This window comes from Oncorhynchus mykiss, chromosome 1 (assembly GCF_057628025.1).
Source record: "Oncorhynchus mykiss isolate SJ-2025 chromosome 1, ASM5762802v1, whole genome shotgun sequence".
Classification (NCBI taxonomy): domain Eukaryota; kingdom Metazoa; phylum Chordata; class Actinopteri; order Salmoniformes; family Salmonidae; genus Oncorhynchus; species Oncorhynchus mykiss.
In genome coordinates this window covers 72,868,695-72,890,189 of record NC_143022.1, presented here as the reverse complement: position 1 = coordinate 72,890,189, position 21,495 = coordinate 72,868,695, and the positions used below count along the sequence as shown (strand labels likewise).

Here is a 21,495-nt window from a genome sequence, read left to right as displayed (position 1 = left end):
GGGCGATGTATCCTGCCCCACTGATTTCTCTCTTTCCCTGTCTTTTACATTCCCTCCCTCTCAATCTCTCTTCCTCCCTCCTTTTATTACAACCCCACAATCTCTCGCTCCCCTTCTCCCCAGCTATCTCACCATCTCCACTCTCCTCCCTCATCTGTTGACTAGCTAGGCCTGTGCCTTTAAATATACCATACCGTTCAAAAGTTTGGGATCACTTAAACATTTCCTTGTTTTTTGTCCATTAAAATAACATCAAATTGATCAGAAGTACAGTGTAGACATTGGTCATGTTGTCACTCTATTCCTGTTCTGAGAAATTAAGGCTATTCCATGAGAGAAATTGCCAAGAAACTGAAGATCTCGTACAATGCTGTGTACTACTCCCTTCACAGAAATGTGAAGGGTAAATGTGAGCAAATTACACTGCTCAAAACACCTTACCTAATACAAGGAAGGAGAAACTGACTGGGCCAAGACAGCTGCTACAACAACAGAAATAAACACACCCATGGTCAACAAACCATCTTTCTGCTTGCTACAAATACAGAATAACAAAAAGGCTAATCACTCACTCCTCATCTACCGGAATATATACACAGACCGAGAAAAACAGACAAGCCTTACATGTAACACCATATAAAGTCTACCAGGTTGATGCAGCTTCTACCCTGAGGGGCACTAACTGTCTGGTAGTTGGAGGACAAAGACGTACTGTTTTAGTGGCCATCCTGCAGTGGAGGCTGGCCATTAGGTGGCCTTTGGCTTGGAAGCAGTCGGCGCTAACAGGGAGCTTCAGCCTGACAGATATATTGTCTGAATGTCAAGTGTCCAGATTAGATCAAGGCTCTGACGCACTAAATCCCATATAACCAGACGTGGTGATGGCTGAGACTCCTCTGGGTACAACGTGGTAGTAGACCTCGGGCAGGAGGTCAAGAGGACAGTCACAAAGCAAGGGCAGCATCCTTCTTCAAGTCACGGACTACCGTCAAAGGTGTGGGAGATCAAAGAGAGTCCCATTCTTTTCTCCTGAATTAGGGTTCGCGCATACAACCCTGATGTAAATAATTGTCTAATCGTGACCATGACTTCCAAATGGGTCAAGGCACAAGTCAAAGCTTTGATGGAAGACATTGCTCTGTGTGGTACTTCAGTTACAGTGAGTCTGCCCTTAAAATGAAGTTCACAAATCACAGTGGAGCGAAACCAATTCATAAATCAGAAACCCAATCAGCAGTGACGGGGTAATGATGGGGTGTTACCTGGACAGCCCATCTGGGAGGAGCCTGGCAGCAGTAGAAGAGTTTCAGACGCTCCGTCACAGGACAGCTCCTCTCCTCAAAGTAATCCACTATAGTCTGGAAGAGAGGAAAGATATCCAGCGTCAACTAGAGAGAGTCATACCCAGGCAAAGCCTCATTACTAAATCCCCAAAATGACAGACTTAAACTGCAAAGTTGGTAGAGCAAGTCAAGAGCAAATTGAAATGTACTGATTGAGATGTGAGTGCAACAGGTCTAAAAGCACATTGATTGACAGTGTCCAACCCTGATATCTGGTTGAGTTCTGTGTTTTGTCTCAATCTGTGTTGTTCGGGTTGTTAGGTACTCAATGAACACTGGCTGAGGGCATCCAGGAAGACAAGGTATAAACAGGAAACAACTCTCACCGTCACAGCAAATGAGCCACTGCTGGATGCTATCCAATTGTTAATGTCTCATTCTCAGTCTCATTTTATCAGCGGGCCATCATGCAGAGCAACAACTCACATTCTGCTTGCTATCTGAGAGGAGACAAAAATTGGGCTTGACTCACAGTTATGTCTAACATCAATGATCCAATACCATGGCTCATAAACCTCAACCTAACAGCAAATCCCAGACTAGGACTGGGTCCTGTCGTTATGGCTGGGTTGGGTGGTGTTATCTGTGGAACATGGACAGGGCCCAGTTTACTGTAATGAGATTTGGATCCCGACCACCCAGGATAAAGTTCATTATAAACAGTGGATGGAGTTTGGCAGCTCGGATGTGATTGGCCTACTTGCATAGGAAATTAAGAGGAAAATTAAGAGGAAAATGGGTAAGAGTGTAACGGGACATATTTTACAGTTTGGGATGGAAAAAATCCAGAGACGTGAGTCACAGTGAATCCATTTTCTGGTAACGAGGCCAGACGAAAACACAGACACACATACTCGGACAAAACGCAGAACGACACAAGCAAAAACACTAACAAATAGACAAACAGACAGACGCCAACACAATCAGGGAGGCGGGGGGGATAAAAAGCTTTCTTTACATTTTAAACTCAAAGACAAATCCAATGCCTGGTCATAAAGTGTTGTCAAACAGACTGCTTCAGATGAATAGTGATCTAGCTCCCTCAAAGACCATTTCTACTCTGCCCACATGACTGTCATCAATGTTCATCTTTTGTCTCTGTCAGTTTAATGGGTGGTTGGGGAAGTTGTCTTTACCAATATCTAAATCCTGTCAACAAGCAACAGCAGATCCTCTCTGGAAATCGGTAACATCTAAACAAACCTTGTCAACGAATGAGAATGCCCAGTAAACCATTAGGAGTAAATCTGTGAGTGACGCAGTGTGTCAAAACAGGTAGCCTGCAGAGTGGGAGATGGCACACAGCAAGTGCAAGAGCACAAGAATACACCAGAATGAGGACTATAATAGGCTGTCTATTCATGCCAAAACAAACAACCTTTATACTTGTGTTTGAGTGCAAACGTTCGGTCTTCCAGGAAGATGTAAATGCTCTTTTGTTAAAGCGAAACATTGCACAAAACCAACTAGACCTTGATAAAATGACATGTTTGCTTGCTTAATGGTGCTCTAATTTGATAATGCCTGCAGTTGGGTTCTGTCCTTTATAAATTCCTGAGGACTTTTGTACCCTTCCCACAAATAGTTAAGATTGAAAGGGTAGCACATTCAAGTGACTGTTGCACCACCATAGAGATGTCTCCAACAAATGGACTTGTTGCTGATAAAAGGCTGTGTGTGGGGACGTAGTGAATGTTAAAATTACTTGCTAAATTGTACAGAATTTAAAAAAATGAAATTTCCAGTTGGCTTGGTGGAATCGGTTTCCCTTAATGGCAAGCAAGGTTTGTTTGAAAGCAGACTGCAGATGACTAATAAATAGTTTCTCCACAGCCAGTGTATATATTGAAAGCACAAAGAGCGGTTGGCATTTGATGAACTCTGGTAGACCAGAGGCCCTACAGAGAGAGAGCCACAGGCTACTGGGGAGTAGTTCAGAGAAAATGAGAGGAGGTGGGGGAGATTGGTGAGTAAAAACATCCCGATTCACTGAACTGAGTTCCAAGTTGCTCTGTGAACACAATTATAGCAGATGGTGAAAGTATATTGAATGAGTAAACCATAAATTATTGATTTTATACAACTGCACAAGGAAGGAAAACATCCCACCTGACAGGTTGCAGAAATATGAAGTTTGCAATCAGAATTAAACCAGTACACTTTTGATACCCATCTTTAGATTGAACAAAAACGTACCATATCTGGAGAGCCATGTACAGTTGAAGTCGGAAGTTTACATACACTTAGGTTGGAGTCATTAAAACTCGTTTTTCAACCACTCTACAAATATCTTGATAACAAACTATAATTTTGGCAAGTCGGTAAGGACATCTACTTTGTGCATGACAAGTAATGTTTACAATTATTGTTTACAGACAGATTATTTCACTTATAATTCACTGCAACACAATTCCAGTGGGTCAGAAGTTTACATCCACTAAGTTGACTGTGCCTTTAAACAGCTTGGAAATGTCCAGAAAATGATGTCATGGCTTTAGAAGCTTCTGATAGGCTAATTGACATCATTTGAGTCAATTGGAGGTCTACCTGTGGCTGTATTTCAAGGCCTACCTTCAAACTCAGTGCCTCTTTGCTTGACATCATGGGAAAATCAAAACAATAGAGATGAACGTACTTTGGTGCGAAAAGTGCAAATCAATCACAGAACAACAGCAAAGGACCTTGTGAAGATGCTGGAGGAAACAGGTACAAAAGTATCTATATCCACATAACCTGCTGAAAGGCCACTGAGCAAGGAGGAAGCCACTGCCCCAAAACCACCATAAAAAAGCCAGATTCTGACATTTCACATTCTTAAAATAAAGTGGTGATCCTAACTGACCTAAAACAGGATATTTTTACTTGGATTAAATGTCAGGAATTGTGAAAAACTGAGTTTAAATGTAATTGGCTAAGGTGTATGTAAACTTCCGACTTCAACTGTGTGTGTCATACATTTTCTGCTAAGTGTAAAAATGTAAGCTGTTTAACTAAGGAAAATTGACCCTTCGTTAAGCCCTGCCCCAGAACTTAGAGCAACCAATCACAGCGGATAGCAACTGTTTTGTCATTCTGACACTTCAGACAATCTCACGTTTAAATTGTATGAAACCCAGTGATGGCTATGGCAATAAAACAATTTAATTGCTAAATTGAACAGCGTACCAGGAGTATTTGCTACTGTGACTTCTGAAATTCAGAGCCTATGCTTTTGTTACATTGTTTGCTAGGTTAGCTCATTGACCACCAAATGTTGCTAACACAAGCAAGCTGTAGTCTGGTCTCCTTCGCCACCAGCAGTTACCATACCCGGTCTGCAAGGTGGTTGCTACTTAAAGTCCCCAGGACATTCACAGTATTAGGCAAGACTGCATTCTCGTCTTGTGCACCAGACGCATGGAATACTCTTACAATCCATGCTTCATCTAGATAGGTTAGCGCCACTGAATACATTTAAAATATTGATGGGAGACGGAGGAGTGTAAATGCATTTTTTTAGGCTGGATAATGTTCTATGTTATAATTCTGTAATGTATTGATTGTTGCTGCCTTCTTGGCTAGGTCTCCCTTGAAAGAGAGACTGGGTCTCAATGGGCTTTTCCGGGTTAAATAAAAAAGCTACTTCATATTACTTTTCTCAAAATGTTAGCTAGCTAAGTTAGCAATTTTATGAATACAACTCCCATCTGCCGTCGACAACAGGATATTATTTTAGAGCACTAGTTAGCTCTAAAAGTGCTTATTATAACTTTGATTCCATACTGACAGTGAATCCAAAGCCATTCAGTGTCTCTGAATTCAGTACAAACAATTTGATGAACCAATTGAAATGACAGTCCACCACAACATTCCCAAGAGTTTCCTGATTAGTTTAATTTCATTGTGTATTAGAAACACAATTTGAGATCACTCTGAGGGATTTTGCAAGTGGTTGAATGGGGAATTGGGCTTCCCGGGAAAATGTTGTCCGAGGTTGCAACAGTAATCAAGGGGGGCAGGGCTTAGCGAAGGGTCAATTGCTAGAATTATTCTCCAGCTACATACAGTGCATTCGGAAAGTATTCAGATCCCTGGACTTTTCACACATTGTCATTTTTAGTATAAGGCTGTAACGTGACAAAGAAAAACTGGGTTTTAGAATTGTTTTCAAATGTATAAAAAATTTAAATTGAAATATCACATTTACGTAAGTATTCAGACCCTTTACGCAGTATCCTGAAGCACCTTTGGCAGTGATAACAGCCGAGTCTTCTTTGGTATGACACCACAAGCTTGGCACACCTGTATTTCCTCAAGGTCTGTCAGGTTGGATGGGCAGCGTCGCTTCACAGCTATTTTCAGGTCTCTCCAGAGATGTTTGATCGTGTTCAAGTCCGAGCTCTGGCTGGGCCACTCAAGGAAATTCAGAGACTTGTCCCGAAGCCACTCCTGCATTGTCTTGGCTGTGTGTCGATGTCCTGTTGGAAGGTGAATCTTCGCCTCAGTCTGTGATGCTGAGCACTCTGGAGCAGGTTTTCATCAAGGATCTCTCTGTACTTTGCGCCGTTCATCTTTCCCTCGATCCTGATTAGTCTCCCAGTCCCTGCCGCTGAAAAACCTCCCCACAGCATGATGCTGCCACCACCATGCTTCACAGTAGGGATGGTGCCAGGTTTCCTCCAGACGTGACGCTTGGCGTTCAGGCCAAAGAGTAAATCTTGGTTTCATCAGACCAGAGACTCTTGTTTCTCATGATTAGAGTCCTTCAGGTGCCTTTTGGCAAACTCCAAGTGGGCTGCCATGTGCCTTTTACTGTGGATTAGCTTCCGTCTGGCCACTCCACCATAAAGGCCTGATTGGTGGAGTGCTGCAGCGATAGTTGTCCTTCTGGAAGGTTCTCCCATCTCCACAGAGGAACTCTGGAGCTCTGTCAGAGTGACCATCGAGTTCTTGGTCACCTTCCTGACCAAGGCCCTTCTCCCCCGATTGCTCAGTTTGGCCGGGCGGCCAGCTCTGGGAAGTCTTGATGGTTCTGAACTTCTTCCATTTGAGAATGATGGAGGCCACTGTGTTCTTGGGGACCTTCAATGCTGCAGAAATGCTTTGGTACCCTTCCCCAGATCTCTGCCTCGACACAATCCTTTCTCGGAGCTCTACAGACAGTTCCTTTGACCTCATGGCTTGGTTTTTGCTCTGACATGCACCATCAACTGTGGGACCTTATAGACAGGTGTGTGTGCCTTTCCAAATCATGGCCTATCAATTGAATTTGCCACAGGTGGACTCCAATCAACTTGTAGAAACATCTCAAGGATGATCAATGGAAACAGGATGTACCTGAGCTCAATTTCAAGTCTCATAGCAAAGGGTCTGAATACTTAGGAAAATAAGGTATCTGTTTTCTATTTGTAATAAATTTGCTAACATTCCTAAAAACCTGTTTTTACTTTGCCATTATGGGGTATTGTGTGTAGATTGACGAGGAAAATGTTGTATATAATCAATTTCAGCATAAGGCTGTAACAAAACAAAATGTGGAAAAAGTCTGAATAGTTTCCAAATGCACTGTACAGTATGTCATAAACTACTCACTGCTGGTGTTGGCTTAGCTATTGATTTCATTAAATCAGAAACAGCAGCCCAGTTTGCGTTATACCCAATGACCTTTCTGAAAACAAAAACACCTAAATTATGGCCAAGGAAATGACAGGAACTGATTGTATTTGATATCCTATTATTTACACCCCTATTTCCTTAATAATAACAATGAAGAACTTGATTGGAATAATAAGAATAAAAAGGTAGTCTGGTAAGGACCCTGTGCTTGTTTGTCTACAAGTCTCTTTGATAGTATTTATACCTTCACGAGAACAATATCAGCCAAGTAAAAAATAAACAATTATGTCCCAAATCTGTCTGTAATAGAATTAGTAAACAAGGAACCTCTCATATCAAAATAGCAGCCTCAACCCCCCCCCCCCCCCCCAAAATATGACATGAAACAACTCAACACGACATATTTCCTCCACTTTTCCCCCTTTTGTTTCCTTCAGCAGCCAAGGAGATAAGAAGTCAAAACACATTGACGTGAGGGAGAAAGAATTTGAAACAACGCAGAGGGCAAGCTTTTTCTTTTCTCAATTCCTCCAACTCTGTCATCGGTGAGTGTGAGCCGCCTGTCAATCCTCGCTCTGATGCGGTTCTCTTTGGGGTTTTGGCATTCTGGGGGAAACGGTGATTGAGCATGTCTGTTTCACAGGGGAATGGGACAGGGTGGCGATGGGGTTAGTGTCAGACGGTGGGATCAGTTGGTGCTTGATGTCTTCCTCGCACTGTGATGGACAGACGGGTGAGCCTCCCCCACCCCTCTAGATGACTTGAACCAACCATGCCTGTCACACGGCTCCCCCTGAAGGACCCCCTCAGCCATTTCTGCCCCCCTCCAGGCTCTGTCTGTCAAATCAGGTTTGGGATAAGACTGCAGAGTTCCGTGTGCAAACATTTGAGGGCAAGCTAAAGAGATTGAAAACAGACCTTTTCTCTTTGCTCTATGTCACAAAACCATGGAGCAGCTGTACAGTGTCTGGCTTCTTTAAGCGAGTGTCCTGTTCTATACCCGACGTCAGACCGTCATGTCCCAGGCCCCAACCTCCTGCTTTATGACTTTGACCTCGTCTGTCTCCGACTGACAGCTCAGAGGCTGGAGAGACCAACGAGTACACACACACACACACACACACACCATAATGTCATCCCAGCGCAGTTTGAAGCAACCCTGAGTATAAATGATTCGTAAATCATACTTATACTTGCCCATGCACAGAGGTATGTGTATGAGAGATTGTCTGCACTTCAGCTGTGAAAAGCTGTGTGGAAACATAAAGGACTTGTGTTCTTGTGAATGGTACCGTAGTATGTCTAAACCGCATCCCATCCTCCTACACAGCCCATCACAACAGAAGTAAGCTCTCGCTCAGTTTACCATGTTATCACAGGGAGCAGAGGCTGTAGATACCCAGGTTGCCAGTCCCTCTTTACTTTCACGGTGAGGGGGAAGAGGGGGGCTGGTTTCACAGAGACACCCATGACAAACATCCTGCACAGGGGGAGTGTGTCTGTCCTCCGCTTGGTTATCCACATGTCCCCTCTGATTTCACAGATAGCTCACTTTGGAAATACTGATTTAAAGAGTTTGGCTGGGTGGATTTCAGAGGGCATGCAGCTTATTTCTGCTTGCAGACTGTTGTGCTAATGATGTGACATTTAGCAAGACGTGTAGCAGATTAGGTAAATCCAGGTTTGGAATATATCTAATTTTGCCAGTAAGCCCTTGAAATGGTATAACACCAAGTGCAAGTGCCTTCACTTCAAGAAGACCAGCATTACTGGCCTAACCAATAATATAGCCTTATTCTGTGTATTTATGTACAGTCAAGGCCAAAAGTTGAGAATGACACACATACATTTTCACAATGTCTGCTGCCTCAGTTTGTATGATGGCAATTTGCATATACACCAGAATGTTATGAAGAGTGATCAGATGAATTGCAATTAATTGCAAAGTCCCTCTTCGCCATGCAAATGAACTGAATCCCCCAAAAATATTTCCACTGCATTTCAGCCCTGCCACAAAAGGACCAGCTGACATGTCAGCAATTCTCTCGTTAACACGGGGACAAGGCTTGACGAGGACAAGGCTGGAGATCACTCTGTCATGCTGATTGAGTTCGAATAACAGACTGGAAGCTTCAAAAGGAGGGTGGTGCTTGGAATCATTGTTCTTCCTCTGTCAATCATAGTTACCTGCAAGGAAACATGTGCCGTCATCATTGCTATGCAACAAAAAGGGCTTCACAGGCAAGGATATCGGTGCCAGTAAGATTGCACCTAAATCAACCATTTATCGGATCATCAAGAACTTCAAGGAGAGCGGTTCAATTGTTGTGAAGAAGGCTTCAGGGCGCCCAAGAAAGTCCAGCAAGCGCCAGGACCGTCTCCTAAAGTTGATTCAGCTGCGGGATCGGGGGACCACCAGTACAGAGCTTGCTCAGGAATGGCAGCAGGCAGGTGTGAGTGCATCTGCACGCACAGTGAGGCAAAGACTTTTGGAGGATGGCCTGGTGTCAAGAAGGGCAGCAAAGAAGCCACTTCTCTCCAGGAAAAACATCTGGGACAGACTGATATTCTGCAAAAGGTACAGGGGTTGGACTGCTGAGGACTGGGGTAAAGTCATTTTTCTCTGATGAATCCCCTTTCCAATTGTTTGGGGCATCCGGAAAAAAGCTTGTCCGGAGAAGACAAGATGAGCACTACCATCAGTCCTGTGTCATGCCAACAGTAAAGCATCCTGAGACCATTCATGTATGGGGTTGCTTCTCAGCCAAGGGAGTGGGCTCACTCACAATTTTGCCTAAGAACACAGCCATGAATAAAGAATGGTACCAACACATCCTCCGAGAGCAACTTCTCCCAACCATCCAGGAACAGTTTGGTGACGAACAATGCCTTTTCCAGCATGATGGAGCACCTTGCCATAAGGCAAAAGTGATAACTAAGTGGCTCGGGGAACAAAACATCAATATTTTGGGTCCATGGCCAGGAAACTCCCCAGGCCTTAATCCCATTGACAACTTGTGGTCAATCCTCAAGAGGCGGGTGGACAAACAAAAACCCACAAATTCTGACAAACTCCAAGCATGGATTATGCAAGAATGGGCTGCCATCAGTCTGGATGTGGCCCAGAAGTTAATTGACAGCATGCCAGGGCAGATTGCAGAGGTCTTGAAAAAGAAGGGTCAACACTGCAAATAGTGACTCTTTGCATCAACGTCATGTAATTGTCAATAAAAGCCTTTGACACTTATGAAACGCTTGTAATTATACTTCACTATTCCATAGTAACATCTGAAAAAAATATCTGAAGACATTGAAGCAGCAAACTTTGTGGAAATTAATATTTGTGTCGTTCTCAAAACTTTTGGCCACGACTGTACAGTACCTGAGACTTGAGATGTGAGCTTCCAATAGTGACGTTCACCATGAGTGTTGGCATAGAGTATCTCGTTGAAACCTACCCCGTGTGACCCCTCATCTCTCTTACCTGTGTCTGCATCATGGCCCTCTCTACCCGCCGAGAGCTGCCCTTCTCCAGCTTGGTCCTTAGACACAGTGCTGTCACCTCCACCGCCCAGAACTTGGGCTGAGACAATATGCACTGCAGGGAGACGGAAGACAGACCAGTAAGGACATGGAGATTCAAGACAATTTCATTTCATTATGGACTTTTAGGAACATCAATCTCAGATTAAAGGGATAGTCAGGTCTCTCAGATAGTGATGGCACACAAATAGGAATACATGGAAAAGTTGGCATAATACCGTACAGAAATACATAGCTATATGTTTGACATCTTCAACATTCTTCATGGAATTTTAAAATTAGCCTTTTACATAGTTTGTTTCTCAAAAACAGTAATCTCTGACCAAAGATAAGAACTAGTAAATTAGGACGCTCTTATGACATCACTAGGACTTCCCATGGGAATAAAGGTAGGTACAGGAAACCCAGTACATTAGAGCAGGTAAACCTGATGAGGCCCTCTCACTCCAACCAAAGTGGTATACTACAAAGCAAGCTAGATCCTACAAGGTTTTATAAAACTAGCCAGCTACAGTTAGCTTCACATTCCAGGTCAGGCTTCATCCTTACTACGACGGTGGATATTACCTGCCTGCCACTAACTCTAGCAGGCTTGTAACTGTGCCAAACTCGATTGACACAATGCTGAAACAGCAATCCATGGGAAAGTCAGTGCAACATTTTTTATTTGTGCCGAATTCAAAATGAATGAACGGTTATCTTGCAAATTCTGCAGGCTATGGTGTGAAATAGAATTTTAGAAGTGGCGTCTTTTTTAATTGTATTACTTTTCAAATCAAATCAAATCAAATCCAATTTTATTTGTCACATACACATGGTTAGCAGATGTTAATGCGAGTGTAGCGAAATGCTTGTGCTTCTAGTTCCGACAATGCAGTAATAACCAACAAGTAATCTAACTAACAATTCCAAAACTACTGTCTTGTACACAGTGTAAGGGGATAAAGAATATGTACATAAGGATATATGAATGAGTGATGGTACAGAGCAGCATAGGCAAGATACAGTAGATGGTATCGAGTACAGTATGTACAAATGAGATGAGTATGTAAACAAAGTGGCATAGTTTAAAGTGGCTAGTGATACATGTATTACATAAGGATACAGTCGATGATATAGAGTACAGTATATACGTATGCATATGAGATGAATAATGTAGGGTAAGTAACATTATATAAGGTAGCATTGTTTAAAGTGGCTAGTGATATATTTACATCATTTCCCATCAATTCCCATTATTAAAGTGGCTGGAGTTGAGTCAGTGTCAGTGTGTTGGCAGCAGCCACTCAATGTTAGTGGTGGCTGTTTAACAGTCTGATGGCCTTGAGATAGAAGCTGTTTTTCAGTCTCTCGGTCCCAGCTTTGATGCACCTGTACTGACCTCGCCTTCTGGATGATAGCGGGGTGAACAGGCAGTGGCTCGGGTGGTTGATGTCCTTGATGATCTTTATGGCCTTCCTGTGACATCGGGTGGTGTAGGTGTCCTGGAGGGCAGGTAGTTTGCCCCCGGTGATGCGTTGTGCAGACCTCACCACCCTCTGGAGAGCCTTACGGTCGAGGGCGGAGCAGTTGCCGTACCAGGCGGTGATACAGCCCGCCAGGATGCTCTCGATTGTGCATCTGTAGAAGTTTGTGAGTGCTTTTGGTGACAAGCCAAATTTCTTCAGCCTCCTGAGGTTGAAGAGGCGCTGCTGCGCCTTCTTCACGATGCTGTCTGTGTGAGTGGACCAATTCAGTTTGTCTGTGATGTGTATGCCGAGGAACTTAAAACTTGCTACCCTCTCCACTACTGTTCCATCGATGTGGATAGGGGGGTGTTCCCTCTGCTGTTTCCTGAAGTCCACAATCATCTCCTTAGTTTTGTTGACGTTGAGTGTGAGGTTATTTTCCTGACACCACACTCCGAGGGCCCTCACCTCCTCCCTGTAGGCCGTCTCGTCGTTGTTGGTAATCAAGCCTACCACTGTTGTGTCGTCCGCAAACTTGATGATTGAGTTGGAGGCGTGCGTGGCCACGCAGTCGTGGGTGAACAGGGAGTACAGGAGAGGGCTCAGAACGCACCCTTGTGGGGCCCCAGTGTTGAGGATCAGCGGGGAGGAGATGTTGTTGCCTACCCTCACCACCTGGGGGCGGCCCGTCAGGAAGTCCAGTACCCAGTTGCACAGGGCGGGGTCGAGACCCAGGGTCTCGAGCTTGATGACGAGCTTGGAGGGTACTATGGTGTTGAATGCCGAGCTGTAGTCAATGAACAGCATTCTCACATAGGTATTCCTCTTGTCCAGATGGGTTAGGGCGGTGTGCAGTGTGGTTGAGATTGCATCGTCTGTGGACCTATTTGGGCGGTAAGCAAATTGGAGTGGGTCTAGGGTGTCAGGTAGGGTGGAGGTGATATGGTCCTTGACTAGTCTCTCAAAGCACTTCATGATGACGGAAGTGAGTGCTACGGGGCGGTAGTCGTTTAGCTCAGTTACCTTAGCTTTCTTGGGAACAGGAACAAGCATGTGGGAACAGCAGACTGGTATAGGGATTGATTGAATATGTCCGTAAACACACCGGCCAGCTGGTCTGCGCATGCTCTGAGGGCGCGGCTGGGGATGCCGTCTGGGCCTGCAGCCTTGCGAGGGTTAACACGTTTAAATGTCTTACTCACCTCGGCTGCAGTGAAGGAGAGACCGCATGTTTTCGTTGCCGGCCGTGTCAGTGGCACTGTATTGTCCTCAAAGCGGGCAAAAAAGTTGTTTAGTCTGCCTGGGAGCAGGACATCCTGGTCCGTGACTGGGCTGGATTTCTTCCTGTAGTCCGTGATTGACTGTAGACCCTGCCACATGCCTCTTGTGTCTGAGCCGTTGAATTGAGATTCTACTTTGTCTCTGTACTGACGCTTAGCTTGTTTGATAGCCTTGCGGAGGGAATAGCTGCACTGTTTGTATTCGGTCATGTTACCAGACACCTTCCCCTGATTAAAAGCAGTGGTTCGCGCTTTCAGTTTCACGCGAATGCTGCCATCAATCCACGGTTTCTGGTTAGGGAATGTTTTAATCGTTGCTATGGGAACGACATCTTCAACGCACGTTCTAATGAACTCACACACCGAATCAGCGTATTCGTCAATGTTGTTGTCTGACGCAATACGAAACATGTCCCAGTCCACGTGGTGGAAGCAGTCTTGGAGTGTGGAGTCAGCTTGGTCGGACCAGCGTTGGACAGACCTCAGCGTGGGAGCCTCTTGTTTTAGTTTCTGTCTGTAGGCAGGGATCAACAAAATGGAGTCGTGGTCAGCTTTTCCGAAAGGGGGGCGGGGCAGGGCCTTATATGCGTCGCGGAAGTTAGAGTAACAATGATCCAAGGTCTTTCCACCCCTGGTTGCGCAATCGATATGCTGATAAAATTTAGGGAGTCTTGTTTTCAGATTAGCCTTGTTAAAATCCCCAGCTACAATGAATGCAGCCTCCGGATGAATGGTTTCCAGTTTGCAAAGAGTTAAATAAAGTTCGTTCAGAGCCATCGATGTGTCTGCTTGGGGGGGGATGTATACGGCTGTGATTATAATCGAAGATAATTCTCTTGGTAGATAATGCGGTCTACATTTGATTGTGAGGAATTCTAAATCAGGTGAACAGAAGGATTTGAGTTCCTGTATGTTTCTTTCATCACACCATGTCACGTTAGTCATAAGGCATACGCCCCCGCCCCTCTTCTTACCAGAAAGTTGTTTGTTTCTGTCTGCGCGATGTGTGGAGAAACCCGTTGGCTGCACCGCTTCGGATAGAGTCTCTCCAGTGAGCCACGTTTCCGTGAAGCAAAGAACGTTACAGTCTCTGATGTCCCTCTGGAATGCTACCCTTGCTCGGATTTCATCAACCTTGTTGTCAAGAGACTGGACATTGGCAAGAAGAATGCTAGGGAGTGGTGCACGATGTGCCCGTCTCCGGAGTCTGACCAGAAGACCGCCTCGTTTCCCTCTTTTTCGGAGTTGTTTTTTTTTTGGGTCGCTGCATGGAATCCACTCAGTTGTCCTGTTTGTAAGGCAGAACACAGGATCCGCGTCGCGAAAAACATATTCTTGGTAGTACTGATGGTGAGTTGATGCTGATCTTATATTCAGTAGTTCTTCTCGACTGTATGTAATGAAACCTAAGATGAGCTGGGGTACTAATGTAAGAAATAACACGTAAAAAAACAAAAAACTGCATAGTTTCCTAGGAACGCGAAGCGAGGCGGCCATCTCTGTCGGCGCCGGAAGTACAATCGTTTCAATGCCGTTATTGGTGTGCTTATCAATGCACGAGCACCTTTTTCCCCACGCCTATGCTCCTATCTGTGAAACAGCTTGTTGCGTTGTGGCAATAGACATATAACCCATCGAAGGGTTTTGGAAACTCTTACCCTGGCAATTTGACTGTTAAACTCATGGTTACACTAACAATGGCTGCCAGTCTTGACTTGAACCTGAATGGGAACGGCAATCTATGGATTATAAATTATGTCTATGGTTGGTTGAGGTTGTCATTTGCCTTACGCAAATTTCTAAATACAATCGCGTGAAAAACGTACAGTTTGGAAAGCAAATGCAGTCATTACCAAATGTGTCATATGACATGCATTTAAAAAAATAGATGAAATATTTTATCAGTTGTCTTGCTCAAATAAAGGATGATACCCACCTTTGCAAGAGGGTGGGTATCTGATTTCATTGGTCCTCACCTCATGGCTTAGACACTTCATTCAGGATAAATGGAGTTAGCACCGAGTTATTAATTCTGAAGGATTCATTGCCATAGAAATTGACCTGGCTAAAAGGTGAGTCACTTTTGTATGACCGGTTATCCTGAGTTGACCAAAGTTACCTCACTCATCAAACCCGGAACATAGTATACCCCTCTGGTCCACGGGAGAGGGGGGGGGGCTGTTTGGTGTGAGCAAGGACGGAGGTTTGGTGCGAGGTGAGTCCCACTTCCTGTCTGGGGCAGGAAGCACATTACTCACTGTGGAGTCAGTGGCGACCCCTTCCTGCTACAGCGGCAGTACATCTTGTCTCACAGGACTGAGGTTGTCTGTCTACCAAAGGACAGACCAGGGAGGCAGTGGGTGAGCGGGCATTTCAACATTACTTGACCTCTCACATTATACCGGTATGTTACTAAATAAAGATTTGGATTGGGCTGTAACATCTACAGGGAATCCGTATTAACCGGCATCTGAATAGCTAACTGTGTAATAACTTTGAATACAAAGTCAACATCTAGTGTGCATTGTAAATAGACCCAAATGCCACAAAGACAAAAAAGAAAAATAATGTTCGACCTTAAAACAAATGGACTTCCATACACTGTGTAGGAGACACTGTGTAGGAGACACTGTGTAGGAGACACTGTGTAGGAGACACATGCAGTAGGAATGTGTCACCGCCAGTGGCGAGCGGTAGGCGGTGTTTAAATTTAGAGAGCAGGTCCCGGGTGATGTTTGCCCAGCCAATGTTCCCCTCTACCCAGTAGAGGGGGGATGGGAAGGGAGCTGGCAGACAGTCTGGGTGTATCCCATACAGTACATTGAAGCCCACTGGAACCTCAGAGGGTAGTGTTTGCACATGTTCCTCAGGGAAGGGGCCCTCTTCCTAGGGATCAGTGAGGCAGGAGGTGAGAACACCATCTCCTCAGAGCGCAATAAATGTAGTATGGTTTATAGGGAGGTCGTGTATGTGAGATATCGAATACTAATCGCTGGTAACAAATCCTCATATGGGAAAACAAATTGACAAATCCAATAAAAAACAAAAAGGAAAAAAAAATGTGTTTTGGCATTGATTTCTGCTTCCTGGGGAGTTTTGACAAGTCTATATTGTTAGAGACCTGTCCTCCCTCTCCTAGCAGGGACCTTTGTGAGACTCAAGACAAAGGGTTTAGGAAGGATGCCAAGAGGAGCACAAGTTAGAGCTGAAAAGATAAGAGAAAGCTGGTAAGGGTATGTTGCTTTTCCAATACATACCTATGTCGTTGCTTGGCAATTTAAAGGGTAACTATTTGAGAACATTCAAAATTCAGTGCTCAACTCTACAACAAAAATATAAACGCAACACGTAAAGGTGAAACAAAAGATCCCAGAAATGATTAATAAATACATTTGGTGCACAAATTTGTTTAAATCCCTGTTGAGCATTTCTCCTAAATAATCCATCGATCTGACAGGTGTGGCATACCAAGAAGCTGATTAAACGGCATGATCATTACACAGGTGCACCTTGTGCTGGGGAAAATAAAAGGCCACTCTAAAATGCGCAGTTTTGTCAACACAATGCCACAGATGTCTCGAGTTTTAAAGGAGCGTGCAATTGGCATGCTGATTGCAGAAATGTCCACCAGACCACTTGCAGGAGAATTCAATGTTCATTTCTCTACCGTAAGCCACCTCCTACATCGTTTTAGAAAATTTGGCGGTATGTCCAGCCGGCCTCACAGAGCACGTGTATGGCATCGTGTGTGTGAGCGGTTTGCTGATGTCAACATTTTGAACAGAATGCCCCATGGTAGGGCTATGGTATGGGCAGGCATAAGCTATGGACAACGAACACAAAGGCATTTTATTAATGGCAATTTGAATGGCCACAGATTCTGTGACGAGATCCTGAGGCCCATTGTCGTGCCATTTACCCACCGCCATGACCTTATGTTTCAGCATGATCATGCACAGCCCCATGTCACAAGGATCTATACACAATTCCTGGAAGATGAAAATGTCCCAGTTCTTCCATGGCTTGCATACTCACCAGACATGTCACCCATTGAGCATGTTTGGAATGCTCTGGATTGACGTGTACAACAGCGTATTTCAGTTCCCGCAAATATCCAGCAACGTCGCACAGCCATTGAAGAGGAGTGGGACAACATTCCACAGGCCATAATTAATAGCCTGATCAACTATGCAAAGGAGATGTTGCACTGCATGAGGCAAATGGTGGTCACACCAGATACTGACTGGTTTTCTGATCCACGCCCCTGTCTTTTTTTTAAGGTATCTGTGACAACCGGATGCATATCTGTATTCCCAGTCATGTGCAATCCATAGATTAGGGCCTAATGAATTTATTTATATTTACTGACTTCCTTACATGAACTGTAACTCAGTAAAAATCTTTGAAATTGTTGCATGTTGCATTTATATTTTTGTTCAGTATAATAATAACCCATTCGCGAAGAAGCAGATCAGTAAAGTTCCACACAGGAACAATGTGTGACATATTTAGCTGCAAAGCAAATGGATATTTTCGTCTCTCACAAGCTCACTTCCTCTGAGCAGTCAACATGTGTTTTCCCCTGGCTATACAGTGTCTGGCCTCTGCGCCATGTCAGAACTTGAGACCTGATCGAAATCAGCCTGGGATAGAAAAACAAGGCAAGACATCCCATCTTCCACTAGACATATCACCAGAGCCCATGGGTTGAACAGTACAGCAGTATGATGTATGGAAAACAGAAGGTAAGAAATACAATAATAGCGGCATCAGTATCGTGGTGTATAGACAGGGGTATAGTGAATACCTAAATTACGATAGTTAGAACAGAACCCCCATGGGAAGCCTCTCCTCTCTTTCTCTCCCCCCTCCCCCTCCCCCATGCCAAGTTGCGAGACGATTATCACAAAGTGACTTCCTCCTACGGGGCCAGAGAAACAGCAATGTAAGATGTAGTCACCCTCCTCCCACATCGTTCCCGCCTCCACTCACATCATATCCATGTCGCTATGGTAACACTTCCAGTTCAACCACTTCCCGAAACCCTTCCCAGTAACCCTCAGTGGGCGGCAAAGGACAGATTGGAGATCGGCATTTAGCAGAACACAGCAAACCCTATCCCTATCCCAGCCATGATTTCACTGTAGACTGCCTTTACTGAGTTACGTGATGTAACAAGTCAGGCTGCCACATCTGTCGATATAAGAAAACCACTTTCTGGGTCGTTTGACAAACTTATCAATCCTATTTCCAGCCCTGGCCCCTACATGATAACTCCCACGGGTTTGCTGTTGGGCTGGGCGATATATCTAATTAATTTGATTCATACTAATTGATGTTTTTGCGTGATATTCCAAATGCTTGTATCGCAGAATCGAGGTTCTGTATTTTTACGAGGGTTTATGTCCGCTTGTTCACATATCTATTTGAGCTATTCTCGTTAGCTCCTGCTGTGCACCTTCCCATTTACACCAGAGATCTGAATATAATGACGAGATGCTCATATCTCCACCCTAACATGCTGACCACAGCGCTCACGTTACGTGCACAAGCGTACACATACATGTTATTCAATCATTTAATCAAAACTGCTCGCGTGTCAACGAAAGTCTGCATTCCATTTTTTTTTTGATGCGCTGCAAGTCCCGCCTCTCCCATCTACTCATTGGTTTTTAGGAGCATACACCCACGTGGGTGATTGAAAGATGAACTGAGGTCCACACTCCAGTCCAGTTGTTGGTGGTAATGCACCTTAAAGTTGGTTGCCAACCGCCATATGAAGTCCAAAGAAGAGGACAGAAGGAGGAGAAATTACTGGAAACAAACTCGGTTTACCCTTGTGTGGATTAATTGTCAGAGTAGAGGACCTTGTGCATTTCAGGTAAAATAACAACCCAATGTTTATATCACAGGACAAATTAGCTAGCAACAGCAAGCTAGCTAGCTAAATTGCCATGAATGTTTCAACCTGTCCCCAAATTAATATAAATGATTCAGAGTTAATTTTGATATTTCAACCTGTGTGTCCTGATCACGTCTGGTGTGGTCGCCAAATGCTGACTAGACCGCGAAATGGCGGACGCCCAGTCTAGTCGCATGGGAGTGGTTATCCCAGAGGCGGGAAGGGAGGTGACAAGGTTTAAAATAAGCACATAGAAACACATTGAGCTTATTTTGGACAGATTGATGAAAGTGAAACCTCTCACTTTGCCTCTTTCTCCCGAGCCCCTCCCCCTACCACTCACAGCAGATGAGAGATCACTTCTTCCTCTCTGACAAACGGTTTCAACTCGCTATTTGCATTTGAGGTTTGGTCCAACAGAATTGGACACCGAAACAGATGGAGACATTTTAGTGTAATAGAGAAGTTAACTTTTCAAACCATACCTTGTTCATGTTTCAACTCAAATTTCGAGCAAAGCAGACACTACTAAAATGGATGTACCAATAAACATGAATTCTGGAAAATGAATGCTCAGTTTATCACGCATTACAGTACCACATATCGCTAGCAGCATTTTGGTCAAATAAAGATTGTTATACGAGCTGTTTAGTCTTTTTATAAATGTGCAATAAGCATAAAACTATTATATAAGGAACTGGCAACTCGTTCTCATTCTGAGAAATAAGGTATGCAACGTGATTTAAACATCTGAACGAAGTGGACAGGCTAGCATGCTGTTCAAACAGTTGGAGACGGAGAACAGGTTGTGTTCATAATAGTTTAACTTTTTTGCCTTGTTAGCCGAATTCAGAGCTTGTGAAATTTTCCCTAGATAAACTTGAAATATAAATATTAGCTGGCTACTCACTAGCATGTAGGCTTCTGCTTGAGAGATTGTTTATAATACCTGTGTTAAATTAATATAATACCTGCTGCATTATTAGCGAATGTGCATTATGCGTGGCTCTGGTTACACGTGTAACAAAAAATAGCCTTTTTATAGACAGACCTGGAAGCCATTTCAGTGAATGCAAAAAGAATGTCTAAAAAAAGGAGCAGGTACAACTATGTACAACTATTTTCATTATGGTTGTGGAAGGCATATATTCAGCCTAGGTAACATTTCACAAACTCTGAATTCATTAGACTATTGGTAACTGTTTTAAATGGAGTGGATTTTACCTTTAAGTTGTACAACAAATCTTAGAGAAAACGTTCATAAAAAAAATCTAGATAAATATTGTGAATTGCCGATATGTTAGAAAAAAACTTGAGATATGAGTTTTAGGCCATGTCGCCCAGGCTTAGTTTGCTGACATCAGGAAAACACTGTTGACACTGACCTGAGGGTGTGTGTGGCTCTAAAGAACAGTTGCCAAAAATAAATATCTGGCAAACTCAAAAGGAAGCACTACCATTGCAGAATCACTAATATGGAATGGGATCATGACAAAAACATCATAAATGTTATACACAACACCCTTAAAACCAGACAGGAAATGGATAAGACTGGCCCTTTTTAAAGCTTTTAACAGTGTCAAAGCGGCCTTAGAGATTAAGATCACAGACATGCAGGGTTGTATTCATTGGTACAGTACAAGCTGCAATATTACAAAGTCCAAGTATGTAAGTTTAATACATTGCCAACAATAATCAACTCAATAATATATCATGTCAGTGACCCAGGAAGCCCTAATATTGACTATGTTGGTTGACAAAGGCTGAGAAAATGAGAAAGGACCACGCTAGCTAAGCCAATGGACAGAAGAGAATGGTTTTTTCGCCTTTCCTTTTGTTCAAGCCAAGATCAGATATACAAGGTAAGCTTAAATCGCCATTGTAAAGTTGTCTCATCTCAGATAAGGCTTTATAGCCCCCATGCAGTATTTTTGATGTCGTCACTGTGTCTAAAACATCCCTGTAATTCATGAAAATAAATATATGTTTTTGATCATTTATTACCCAGAGCCTGCTTTTGTTATTAAAATGCTCAGTCTGATCGTGTAGGCGTGTTGATACAAATGTAAATATATTTACATACACAGCCCTGATTGGCAGATAGCAGAGGTCTTACACTAAAAGAGCATTATCAGAATTTTCACAGTTTCAGTGTTATTTCAACCGTAGTGTGGAAACAAAAAACCAAGCAAATCACATTTTTTACTGCACTGCCCCTACCCACCTAAGGTCATGAGGTCTCCAGTATGGAGGTGACCTGCATTGACACGGCTGTGTGATTGGGATCATGGTGCTAGCCTGGTGGAATGTGGCCGCTAAGAAGCCTTTTCCCACCTTCCCATATTTGCGCGATCTTGTCTCTATCATCTAAGCTCATCAGTAAA

The 21,495-nt window shown here is 43.8% G+C and overlaps 1 protein-coding gene across 1 annotated transcript in view; it reads right to left on the bottom strand.

Annotated features, from left to right (window-relative positions):
* The window catches only part of ttc27 (tetratricopeptide repeat domain 27), a 128,709-nt gene that overhangs the window by 30,354 nt on the left and 76,860 nt on the right, over positions 1-21,495 (bottom strand). The window contains exons 10-11 of the mRNA XM_021610238.3: positions 10,423-10,536; positions 1,263-1,358 (exon numbers count right to left, since the gene is read on the bottom strand). Coding sequence (XP_021465913.2) covers positions 1,263-1,358; positions 10,423-10,536 — 210 coding nt within the window. The remainder of the gene's footprint in view (positions 1-1,262; positions 1,359-10,422; positions 10,537-21,495) is intronic.